The sequence below is a fragment of the Octopus sinensis genome, linkage group LG2 (assembly GCF_006345805.1).
Source record: "Octopus sinensis linkage group LG2, ASM634580v1, whole genome shotgun sequence".
Lineage (NCBI taxonomy): Eukaryota > Metazoa > Mollusca > Cephalopoda > Octopoda > Octopodidae > Octopus > Octopus sinensis.
In genome coordinates this window covers 173,618,265-173,631,522 of record NC_042998.1, presented here as the reverse complement: position 1 = coordinate 173,631,522, position 13,258 = coordinate 173,618,265, and the positions used below count along the sequence as shown (strand labels likewise).

The window sequence follows — 13,258 nt, the reverse complement described above, 5'->3', positions numbered from 1 at the left end:
TAAGGACGCTGAATAGATTGTACCCATAATTCTATGGCAACACCTTGTCACACTACTTCTCACTGAATCTGTCCGAAAACTGAGTGGGCACGTCTCTGTGAGCTTCATTCATTGAATAGTTAATTTGATGAATAGAAGAATTGTATTCTTATGTTCGGAATCGACGGTGTTCCATTCTCTTTTACACACATACACACTCACACGTATATGGTCATGTGTTGAATGCGTGTATAAATATATATATATACATATATATATATATATATATATATATAATATATATATATATATATATATATATATATATATATATATATATATATATATATATATGTATATATATATATATATATATATATATTATATATATATATTATATATATATATATATATATATATATATATATATATACGTATATCTATTTATGTGCGTATTTGTATGTATGTACATCTATGTATGTGTCAATTAGTATGTATGTATATATATATGTATGTAAGTATTTGTATGTATATATATGTGTGTCTATTTGTGAGCGCGCGTATGTGCATGTGTGTGCGCGCACGTGTGGGTTTTGCATAGAAGTCGCTTTGAGGCCAAGCGATTTTTATCTATAGTTTTCTTTGTAACGTAGAGAAATTGCATAAATTCGGTAACAAAAATAGATACTTATATGGACATGGGATGTTATATATAAACGAACATAAAAAAATTGAACCACATAAATTCGAATTTTAAACGGATACTGAATTTATTGAAAAGACGAAGAAATACAATTTTACAGAATTGTCACATCTCAATAATATATATATATTTATTTACAGACACATCTTTTGAGATCTCATATGAAAACAAGTTAACATGAATATATAGACGTTTCATGGAAATTTCTCAAGAATATTTGAAGATTTTCGATATACAAAAAAAGAAATGGCTTTTCAAGACAGATTGAACTGTTTGGACAAAATCTCTTCTCTTATTACTTTGATAAAAGCTATAGAGAATTTTAATGTCATCCCCTAGAATATTCTGTGATATAATATATACACATTTAGCTGCAGAAGCATTGATATTACGACTTAGACTTATTTTGTTTGATATTTATTTGTGCTATATTTAATAAGTCAATTTAATTAAGTCATAACTCATAATTTGCTTCATACGTATTACATTCATAGCATATTAATGAACGGATATTAATTAAATTTGATTTATAAAAAGAAATAAAACATAAAACCTTAATTGATGTTTCCTCAGCGAATTTGAATTGCTATACTTAGAGATGTAACAATTTCTTATAAAATATCAGGTGCAGCGAAAATATCGAGGACTTTAGATTGAGGAAGTTCAGGTTTAAACCCTGTCTTGTTTATCTAAAATATAATTTTTTATTGAAAATTAAATTAAATTAAAATAGGTGAATATGAAAAAAGCCAATAATATAGCACTAATTTTCATGAAAAGAAAACCTCATGTTATTTTTCAGAATAAACATACAAAATTCGCTTATTTGAATGATTCGAGAAACGTAGTTTAAGAATGGATATTATATTTATTATAATTGAAAGCCACATAAAACTTTAAAAAGAGTATCTTTTGCTATGCACTGCCATTTTCAACAAAAGCCAAATCAATATTACAAATTTATTTCAATTTAGTTGAAACTTAATTTTGTGTGTCATTCGGAATTGTTTGCATTTCATTGTTAGAAATGTTTTGAGCTGGAATATCTTGTTCAGTCGTTCGTGGACGACAGAAATCGACAATGATACATTTGCATGTCTTAAGAAGTAATTCACGAAGATGATAACGAAAAGTTGGGGACACAATAAAATAAATATAGAAACGACAAGCATAATTTAGATTATTAACAATGCTAAAGTATGAAATAATCTTTGTGAATCGTCGGTTACCAAATGTCATTGCAACTCTGCTGGCATTATTTAATAAAGTCAGCACTATTGTAGCAAATGTTATAGTTGTTACCATAGTCGTTAAATCAAACCCCATGTCAGTGGGGCAGATCCTTTCATTTGTTGGATTATTAATCACTGTATTTGGTTTATAATTGGTAACAATCGTGGTTGTGTTGGCATTTTGTCGTAAATTTGGCTGGAGACATCTTAGAGAGCGACGAGTTTGGCAGTCGTACCACATGTACAAAAGAAGTCGAAATAAAAGAACGACAAAACAAATGGTCGGAAGTAAAACAACAATGATAGTGTCAATAATATTCAATTTATGATAATAATTCGCGCTACCTGGCCACAAACCACATAGGTTACGTTGTTCATCTACGCCAAATATCCATGCAATGTGCAAATAAAAGGCAAGTGCTAAAATCGCCAGTCCAATTGAAATCAGGCGTGCACGAAATGTTGTTTTTATTCGCCATTGGGAAGAGGGGTGAACCAAATCAAGATATCGTTCTATAAGTAAGCAGACTAGATACCATGGCGATAGGAATATACTAACGAAGTTACACAGAATTATTATTTGACACCAGCCATATTTGTTGTATATGTCAATTCTCTGTCTCGGAAGCCAAGTCATCAATAATATGGTAATGAGGACACCATTATCAACAACTGCTAACGCCATCATAGAATGTGTAGCTGGAATTCGTTTAATACTAGTGTAATAGAACGTTAAAATTGCCCAAATGTTACCAAACACGCCGAAAGCTATAACTGTCGGCGTGCCATAAAGCTCTAAAGCCTCTCTAAGTGGATCTCTCTGGTAAATAAATTGCTGATAGTTAGTGTTGTTTGAGTACGCCATTGTAACACTGCTGTTATTTGATGGTTTCTTCAAGAGGATCCTGAAAAAGAAAAATTAGAAGACAAAGTGTAAAATTTCACAATCCGGTTAGTTGATTCATGTTAAATCTCTAATAAATTCCAACAATATAAAATGGGTAGCATTCTTGAGGTTGATTAAACTTTATGTTGCAATTAATTATAGAAACTGTATATTAAAACTCATTGCATGATATCATGTCTTGGTTAAATTCTGGATAGGTAAATAATTTGTGCTATATTAGCAAAGGATATTAGTTAATATAGTGTGCTCAATAGATACGTTATTATAATAAGGAGAATGGCTGCTCAAAGAAAATTTATGATACAATTATATAGAAGAACTTTAAAAATGAAGCATACCTATGTCGGAGCAATAATTTCACCAAAATATATTACAGCTTTTCATTTATATTAATCCTGAAAGCATCTCATTGCTACACTGGGTTCTACATAAATTTAGAAATTATCGTAAAATTATTCAAGTTATGTGAAACTCATTTATAATTATATTTAAAGAGTATAAAACACAGTTATCATAATTTCCAAAGTAAACATTACATTTTGGTGAAATGATTGTAATGAATCTGCTATATGAATACATTAATATTTCGGGATAAGATTTTAGTAAAGATAGAAAGCATGAGAGATAACTGAGTCATATAAGAGCTGGAAAGAAAATATGTAAAATAATTAGTTATGTCTCTTCATTTTCGTGCTGAAACTTTGCAGGTGCGCCGATAATCCTTTTAGAAGGATTTTAAGTGCACAATGGAGAAAATGGTATATTAAAATGTAATATGAAATAAGGTCGACAATTGATTATAAGCCAACGTGCACAAAGCGATAAATTTTTTATGGGAACAAAATTCTCGAAAGATATAACTTAAACCAGAAATTGTTAAGTTGATGTGAGCATGTTTTATACGTAATTATTCTTGGATAAGCAATTTCAACAACTCATTTCCATTTGCACTTCAAGCTCACACAAATGGAAATAAGGCGTTGAATTTGCCTATTCAAGGCGGCTAGAAGCGAAACCAAATTCAGCAGGTGTAAATAGATTGAAGTTGGACTTCATAATAAAAAGTACAAATGAAGTATAAACAAAGCATCAAAATAATTATCTTAGTATATCTATGAGGGATATGTTTAGGAATTGCTTTCCCTATTGTGTATAAATGTTCAGTGTCTAAACGCGTGAGATAGAGGAAATGCAAGGAGTATACGCCGATTGACATATATTAATAGTTGTGCACAATAAGGGCTCAGGTAGGTTTACCGCTAAAACTCCGGCTTGAAGTGCAAATGGAAATGAAGTGTTGAAATTGTCTATCTAAGCTGGATAGAAGCGGTACCCGATTCAGCAGGTGTAGACAGATAAAAAATGGAATATATATATATATATATATATATATATATATATATATAAGTTGAATTAGAAATTAAAAGGAAGATAGACATTTACTAATTACATCTTTTTGTGCTAAGTCACCAAAATAAAATTGGTTATGATGATCTTTTCAATCGACTCATATTACTGGTTCTTATTTTATTGATCCTAGGGAACTAGAAAAAAAAAGAATACAGCAAAAAGTCAATAAAAGTAGAAAAATTTCAAGTTGTGTGATCATGAATTTTCGATAATTACACATGAAACATTGGGTGATAAAGTTTTACTATAGCTTCTGCATGACCAAACCATTAAAAATAAGGTCTGGTTAACTGAATTCACGTGTAAGCGCTTCAGAGAAATCATCCTATTCTCAGAGAATGTACTCCATCTTTCGCTCATTTTAACAGCACTATCACCAACATTTGGTTTTATGCGTCTGTAATGGATGCCACTCTTTTCCAAGATTGAAACCAGATCTCTTGTCTGAAGACAATTTACTCCTTTGCATTTACCAATTCTGATAGCCCTGAAAAAAGTCATGAGTGATTCCTTTCTATTTTCCCTCCTGAAGTGATTACATTCTAAATTTTGCGGTGGGAACAGTTAAGTAGAGCTTTCTCCATTAGTATTTGACTGGTACTCACATAGATGCACTTGAAATTCAAGAAAGGAAACGTTGAAACCAGACCATAAGTAGATACTGTTATACAGTTTCTCCATTGCCTTAACGATTCTACCAACCACCACTGCCCAAGAATTAAAATGTTAGAGTTTATTTAACTAAGAGTTTACTGTTGCTTCTTAGAAAGATAATTGAAATTGTAATTTAACCACACATCTATGTTGTTATTGATGACTTCAATTAAAATAACAAACATTACCAATGAAGAAATAATATAGAGACATATATATTAGTTTCGAACATTAATGACATAGTCTGCATACCTGTAATTAATTAAACTATCTTGAGTTCAATTAATTCCAACTGACTTCTTGGTGATGCTTTATACAAGATAATGCACAAGTGCACTAACGAACCAAGTTTAATAATAACTAACTTGAAGTGAAGAATTGATTAAAAACTAAAGATTAGCAATTAAGATTAAATAATTCTTTCCGATTAAAGAAATGAAGTTGACAAGTTTTGGGGTGAAAATGTTCCGCATTCTTTAAATGTAGCATTTTTTCATTTGGAAGTGTTTTTGACACCACTTTTCGACGAAACAACGGGAAGAGACCCTGTAAAGCAAGTCGAAATTACAACACGGACTCAGATAACTAGGTGCTCTTCACCGTTCTGTACTATTTGCTGGATTATATGAGCCATTGATATGATTTACATGGCTGATTGATTTCCTATAAACTGTAGTAAAATTCACATTCAAATAACTCGCCACCTCCTTTAATAAACAGGTGACTCACTGGATTATATAATTTAAGGCACACTCTAAAAAGACCGAAAGAGTGGATCATGGTTGAAATACCGTTGATTATAGGTGTGCTAGATAAGGTTTCGTCTATACCTAAACAGGAACGACGATAACTGCTTAAAAGATGATCAGAACAGTTCGGATAAAAGTAGATTAACTTGAATTTGTATTTTGATTGAGTAGAATAGCAGTCATTTCTTCGACCTCCTGAATATTTATAGTGCATATTTGAACGATATTAGCTTTAGAAAGAAAATTCCTGACTTGGCGTGATTTGAAATCCCTCTTTCAATGGTGAGCCTTGATACTTTATCTTAGTCGCGGTTTCAATAAAAGGCAAAAGGAATATTTTCATGGTGGTTCTATAAAAGATAATATTCACATGATTAGGTTAAGTGGTGCAATTTTATCGAGTCCGGGAAGATGAACTAGAAAGTTGACATGATTCTAATTCAGAAGATAAAAAATATAAATAAATACTGCAGAGCATATTGTCTGACACTCTAGGTGCTTTACGTCTCCATTACATTGGTTGCGAATATACATTGATGTCCTTTTTATTTTAGTTATTTATTTTTTTGCAAGATATGTACCAGCAGTGTTTACTGCTAATACATATCTTGAGTTTACAATTTAAATGAGGTTCCTCGTCAATACTGTGATGAAATATATATATATATATATATATATATATTATATATATATATATATATATATATATATCATCATCACAGTATTATAACAAGAAATTCTGACACTAAAATATGCGACAAATAATGAGTTCTATATATCATGTCGTGATATCTTCAAAAGCGTTGGGTTAACTGTGTCTGACAGTTGCAAATTATTATATTAACGGTAGTGATTTTTTTCAGAAAGAATCAACATAAAATATATCTTTTCTTTATCCGATATTGTATAGAGCAAATATTCTCAACTGTAGTCACTGTATAGAAAACTGTTGGTAGAATCTTGTCATTTGAATCTACCAATATATTAGAAGTAGATATTTAATTGAATCCAATATGAGATTTGAAATCATGAATAGTGTTTTGCACTACGATTAAATAACCAAGGCGAACACCATGTTACTGACTTTAAATTTTGGCAAGTTTATTTCAGAACTTATTAACTCTACAATGAAAACGTGGAGCCTAGTGCGTAGGTAATGACTTTGACTCATAATAATCATGGTTGTACGAAGTTATTCTAATAACATGAGCAAGGGTTTTTTTTATATCAACGTTAAGAAGTTTAGGATTATTAAATCGAGAGCGCGCTCTCTAGACGCTTTTATTCTAGACGTAATTACACTGCATGTTTTGAAGCAAATACCGCGAACCATTAAAATAATTGCTAAACATGGGTATTTAATAATTAGAAGATTGGACCACAAACACCAATCTTTGACAGGTACTAAGATCTGAATTATTAACTCCTTCAAACAGTTCGGTTGTTTACCTGATAATCCAGATTTAAGTCTAGTTGGATGTAACAGTAATAAAACCATTTAAAACCAAAACATTATTATTACATATCATAAAAAATAATCATAAATAATAATACTGGCAATAAACGAGTTATTCTAAAATTATCAGTTAGCATTAATTTGATTATAAAGACTCACTTTTATGCTTAGGGCTGCCGTTGTTGAAATATTTATTCATATTATAAATGGTTTCTTATCATAATGCATTCAACATCAAGAATTCTATTGATTTCTGAAAATTATATGTATTATTTCTTCAATTAGCAATTTAAGTGGGTAAGGATAATGTTTAATAAAAGATAAATGATTGTGGGTGCAGGTATGGCTATGTGGTGAGGAAGCTCATTTGTAATTATTTTGTTTCACTTCCATTCACACTTGTGGCTCGTAGGCAATTGTCATCTACAATAGCCAGGAGACGACCAATGCTTTGTCAGTGAAAATTAGTAGATGGAAACTGTAGTAGCCTAAGCAAATACACAGCATATATGTAGTTTACGTTACTGTATCTTAGCACTTCGGCAAAGGTGCCCGGTAGAATAAGTTCCAGACCTTACAAAATTAGTACAAGAGTTAATTTGTTCGATTAAAATATCTCTCAATGCATAGCTGCAGTCAAATGATTAAAACAAGTAAACGAGATAAAGGAGAAAGAGTTAAAATATTTGAATTTCAAGATGAATGGGCTAAACATGGAATATCGTGCTAACGATACTGCTAGCTCGCCTCCTTAATAGTGGAATATTGAATTACTTATGTGTACTTTAGCTCGTTTTTTACGAGCAAATATATTATTCATGACACATATATCATATTTACTTTTTCTTATAACCATTTTCTTTCATTAGTCCTAAGAATTAAACATTGATAATGGGCAAAGCCACAAATTTTATTAAAACAAAAGAATCCGTTAATATGATTTTCATGCTTTTCCAAACTACATTACTGTGTTAAGTGAAGTGAAGAAACGAAAAACTAATAGCAGACTTCATACATATGCTTGGCCTGTGTGGATCTTACTTTTGCTTCATAACGGTCACTACATAAACTCTATATTAGTTATTAATTATTCAGGAGCAAAGTGAGATTTCTTGTTCTTTTTTTGGGATTGGGTAGGATTGGTAACATTTCAATTAAATGTCTAATCCGTTCTGGCAATGTCTATAATCGCAAACTTCTAATAACAGTGTGAAAAAGAAAACAAGACCACTATTCTCCAAATTAATAATTCTCGCTGATTTTGATTGAGTATTTAAATAAAGGCAATTTCCCCAAATTTAACATTTGCTAATTTTCTTTTTGAATTATTGGAGATGTCTCTTAGTTTTCGTTTGCAATAAATATAAATTCTATAGGATTTTGGCTATGTTTTATGATGTAATCTGAGCACTTCATATTTTATGTGATATTTCAAAAATTTTAACTCCGTGAGCATTTCAGAACTATACTGCAACATATTGTAAATTGGATACCACTGACCTGGGCTGTCTCTAGCTTGTACTTCAAACAAGAAGGCAGGCTGAAAAATACATAGGCGACTATGAAGGAGCGATGCTAGAGCTGTGAAATCTTGCTTGCATTAATTTCAACGCTTCTTATTAATGAATGTATTGCTTATTTCCAGGTAAACTGACATGAAATGTAAATAGCAGTGACTTCACTTAGCAATTTACAAAATTTAGCATCGTGTTTTAACCCGCAATGACAAATAGACAATCAATTCAGTGGAGACACCCCGCCCCATACTAGCTCCATAGTAGGCCAAGGTCCTTCCATGTGCAGGGAAGATAATGGCGCAGTTTTTTCGGATGCAAAACGCATAGGGTTTATTGACTATTTTCAAAGCCATCAACGAAAAGTACTGTGCCAGCTTATTGAGGCTATCAAGACGAAAAGCTCATTAAAATTGATAAAAGGGGTTTTGTTTAATCAGGACAATCTCCCCGTACACAAGTTCTTGGTTTCAAAGGCTGTTGTAGGCGACTGTGGCTTTGAACTGGTTGGTCACCTCCCTATTGTCTCGATCTGCCTTATCTCTCTATTATCTGCACTCCAACATGAAAAGACATTTGGCTAGGAACCACTATCGATGTGTTGATGACGTCATATCCGCTGTTGATAACATTTGTGAACAGTAGGGTGAACGCTTTTTCACCAACGGAATCCCAGCTCTGCAACACCGACAGAATAAGTGAATGGACTTCAACGGGGCAATGCTGAAAAATGTACTTCATATTGTCACATTCCATGAGGATATCTTGGTCAGCATTCCCTACTTCTCAACCATCCTTTGTACTTGGAGGGGTACAACTTTATCACTATTTGTGTAGTTAAGGCGGCGAGCCGGCGAAATCGTTATCGCACGAGATAAAATGCTTTAGCGGCATTTGTCCATCTTTATTTTCTGATTTCAAATTCCACTGAGGTCGACTTTTCCTTTCCTCCTTTCGGGATCTATGACGTAACATTTGAGCATTGGGGTCGATGGAATCGACTTATACTTTGCTGGCTTTGTACTCTAGTTTAAAACCATTTTTATTTGTTTAGTCCAATGCAGCGAAACAGCAGAAACGTTAGCACGACGGACAAAATACTTAGCGACATTTCGTTTGTCTTTACGTTCTGAATTCAAATCCCGCCGAAGTTGCTGTTACATTTCATTCTTTGGGCTTCGATAAAATAAGCCGCAGCGGAGCAGTGGGGTCAATAATTCGACTTAACCTTTTTATAAAATTACTGACCTTGTTTGTTCGGAAATCTGAAATCATTAATATCAGTTTGGTCTGGAGATAAGACCTGCAGCCGGTGTCTTTCTGATGTCTACAGGAAAGACATAAGCAGACGGTTGAGATTCTGGGAAGATATAAGAGGAAAGTATGGGTTAATATCAGATCTAGTTGGAAGCAAAATAGCAGAATAGGTCATGAGACGAAAGAGATTAGTCGTTCGACAGTGCTTGAGTTGTTGTTACGAGGATTAACTTAATCCGAGAGGTATACTTTATTGGAGGAGCGAAAGAAAATCGGAAAGAAACTTGAGGAGATTCAGTGTAGTACAGAATTTGACAAGGCTGTCCATTTAATGAAATATTAGGTTTTCCCAAAAGTTCGTAAACACTAGCGAAAATTGAATTTTTACTCGCCAAGTACTAACAAAAACAACAAAAATTATTTCCTCAAAATAAAGACCATTATTTTCCAAGACTTTCTACGAACTTTTGGGACTACCTTATACAAGCACAACTCATTTTTGCTAGCTGACTATAGAAGCATGAAATAAAGTGCCTTGCTCAAGGAAACGACCCCATCCTCGGGTATTGACTCACAACCTTGTATGATTGTTGAAACGTAATATTTAACAGCTATTCGTCAATGCCATGTTCTTCAAATTTTTGAAGGGCGAAATATATGGCACGAATATCGGTGAGATATCACTCGTGATTCTGCATAACATCTCATTTCCTTTATCATTTGTTACTTGCCGAGAAATGAATAAAAAAACTGAACTGAGACGCACAAATTTTAAAACGTTAATGTATGTATAGAAAATTTGCAAGATGTTTTAATTCTGGATGCAACGGTGTGAGGGATACCATTTTATCTGAAACAATGGCTAGCGTCTACAAGAATCAAATATTATGTATCAGGTATACACTAAAAGACCCCGGTTTTTATTATTATTAATTCAGTAAATAGGCTAATATATTGCCATCGCACCTTTATTCCACAATAGGAATTCAGTCCCTGAAATAAGGTCAAATCCACCATAATACACTTTATTAAACCATGAATGTCACATACTTGCAAACCCTGTTCTATAGGCGAGTTATCTTCCCTTTGCGAAAATATAACATTGATTTACATGGAGGTGAGAGTTTACAGGTCACACTGTCAGAGTATAAAGCTTGTAATATTGTATATGTAGGGGTGGAGATAAAACTCATATGCCTTGTTTTGAGACGTGTGCGACGAGATGTATGCTAATTATGTCAATACAAAATATAAAATCACTACGAAGGTTCTGTCGTGTGATTTGAACATACGGTGCTATAAGTAGTTTGGAACGTAAAATATTACTGTAAAAGTATCAAAATCAACATATCGTGTCTCTGTCTCCGTTTCCTTCAGCCATAAACATTATGAACATTACTCCACTGCTAAAGGCCTAATACTAATAGAACAATATATTACATATGTCAAACGAACAAACAAAAGATTAAATGTCGTTCGTGAATTATTAACGGATTTAGTTATATCGAACACTACTTGATATCAGCAACAGTATTATTGTTAAATAATATATAAATAACAAGGAACTGGTGACAAACGAATACATACTTCGATGAATGCAATGGAGTAAATTTGATAAGCTTTAAAATCATGTGAGTACTTACCATAAATAAGGTAAATACCTTTGCATGAATAAAATGACTTCGAATACGAGATGTTAGGATATGAGAGATAATTTAAACAAACAAGATAAATTAGTGTGTGAATCTCTTCAAATGATCTCTCAAGTTAAAGTTATTTTAAGTGATTGCAGTTTATCTTCTTACAGCCGTCGTGAAGTATATACTGAAATTGGAGAAGTCTTAGAGCTAAAGTGAGAAATCATATGAGACGAAATCAGAAAATGAGAAAGGGAAAGGAATAAAGCAGTAAGAATACAATAAAGAACATAAAACCTGATCTAATGATATAAAACTGAGAGACTTATCAAAAGACACACACAAAAGAAGATATATAAGAGGCGAAGAAATAAGATATAAATATATATTATTAGAAAGAAAGAGATACATAACACTGTTGAGAAGAACGAATTAATGATGGATTGGCAGTTTGTTAGTAGTGTTTAACCCGATGTTGGCCTTTGATTAAGCAGATACATGGTCAAACGTAGTTCTAAACCTGAATATCTACTTTCAAATACTTTTGTAGGATTATCTTTATTTCGAACTATTTCATTCCTTGCACATCTGTCAAGCGTGGGCTTGTTTACAATAAATGCAACAGTCAATAATTTAGATTTGAATACATTTAGTCATGCGGTGCTGTGTCAAGTTATAACACCTTGTGCTACCTAATGTTAACATAGCGTAATGTTAAAAGTGGGTATTTTCGAGGATTTGTATTGACCTCAAAGGCCTGAACCATAACATCCAAACCTGTTACCCTTATTGATCATCGAGGATACTTTGCCTAAACTAGCGGGTTCAACCACACTTTCAAACCTTGACGCTTCAAGTAGGTGGAGTCTGCTCACCAGTGCGAAGTTATCACTTTCATAACGCTTAGATGCCGATATTGCTTCACGCGACGCATGTTAGGAATCTTGAGCGCATCCGAGATCTTTCAGCGTGAAATACCATGTATGCTTCAGGGAGTTTGTGGGATGTGCATTCACCAAGATGACCTTGACGTGTATTAATGTAATACAGAAAAACACAACAAACGACTTAGATTATCCATGAAAAATCTCATTGAAACAGGGTTTAAACTAAATGAGACTAAAATTTTAAGTTCTTCGGTCCTCAACTACGAAGGAATATATTTGGCTAATACTACAATCAAAAGCCCACGACAAAATGTATAGCGATTTCACATTATTCAATACCAGGGGCGATTTGTTCCTCATTCGAATAGCACATGTGGTTTTAAGCAGCAACAAAGTTATAAATAAATGAATATATTTGTAATCAGTACCCCAGTTCTTGCGTACTTTGACGTATCCAAAGAAACTATCGTGTGTACAATCGTAGGTAGCTACGATATTGAAGTTTCTATATTCCAAGGTCTTTACCGACTTCCGAAACAAGTATCCTATATTTTGAGAAAACTGACAACGGCTGAGAATCATTACATTCAGTTGGGAAAATGAACGTTTAGAGAGTACTCGGTTTTGTGACCACATTGAATATTATTTGAAATGGCTGTGAAAGTTCAAACTATTTATCCATCATACGCCCCCAGTGCTTCTCATCAAGAGAAACCTCTCAAATGCATCAAATGTCAATTATCATTGTTGCAATTTCTGAAATTCAGCATTGTAGATGAAACTCTCCTGATAATATAAAGCGTGTAGTGGATGTATTATCGCGGAATTACATCGGTAGACTGGATGAAGGTATCGTAGGATTACGTGAACGTG

The 13,258-nt window shown here is 32.8% G+C and overlaps 1 protein-coding gene across 3 annotated transcripts in view; it reads right to left on the bottom strand.

Moving 5' to 3' along the window:
- Positions 1 to 724: 724 nt before the first annotated feature.
- The window catches only part of LOC115231675 (somatostatin receptor type 2-like), a 360,814-nt gene continuing 348,280 nt past the window's right edge, over positions 725 to 13,258 (bottom strand). For 2 of the 3 annotated variants that reach the window (XM_036500439.1, XM_036500440.1), the window contains 2 exons: positions 3,158 to 3,245; positions 725 to 2,818 (listed from right to left, as the gene is read on the bottom strand). In XM_036500439.1, the coding sequence (XP_036356332.1) occupies positions 1,664 to 2,779 (1,116 nt within the window). In that variant the 5' untranslated portion in view covers positions 2,780 to 2,818; positions 3,158 to 3,245 and the 3' untranslated portion in view covers positions 725 to 1,663. Of the gene's footprint in view, positions 2,820 to 3,157; positions 3,246 to 13,258 lie in introns of all 3 variants that reach the window. The other variant, XM_029801650.2, reaches the window with a different exon arrangement.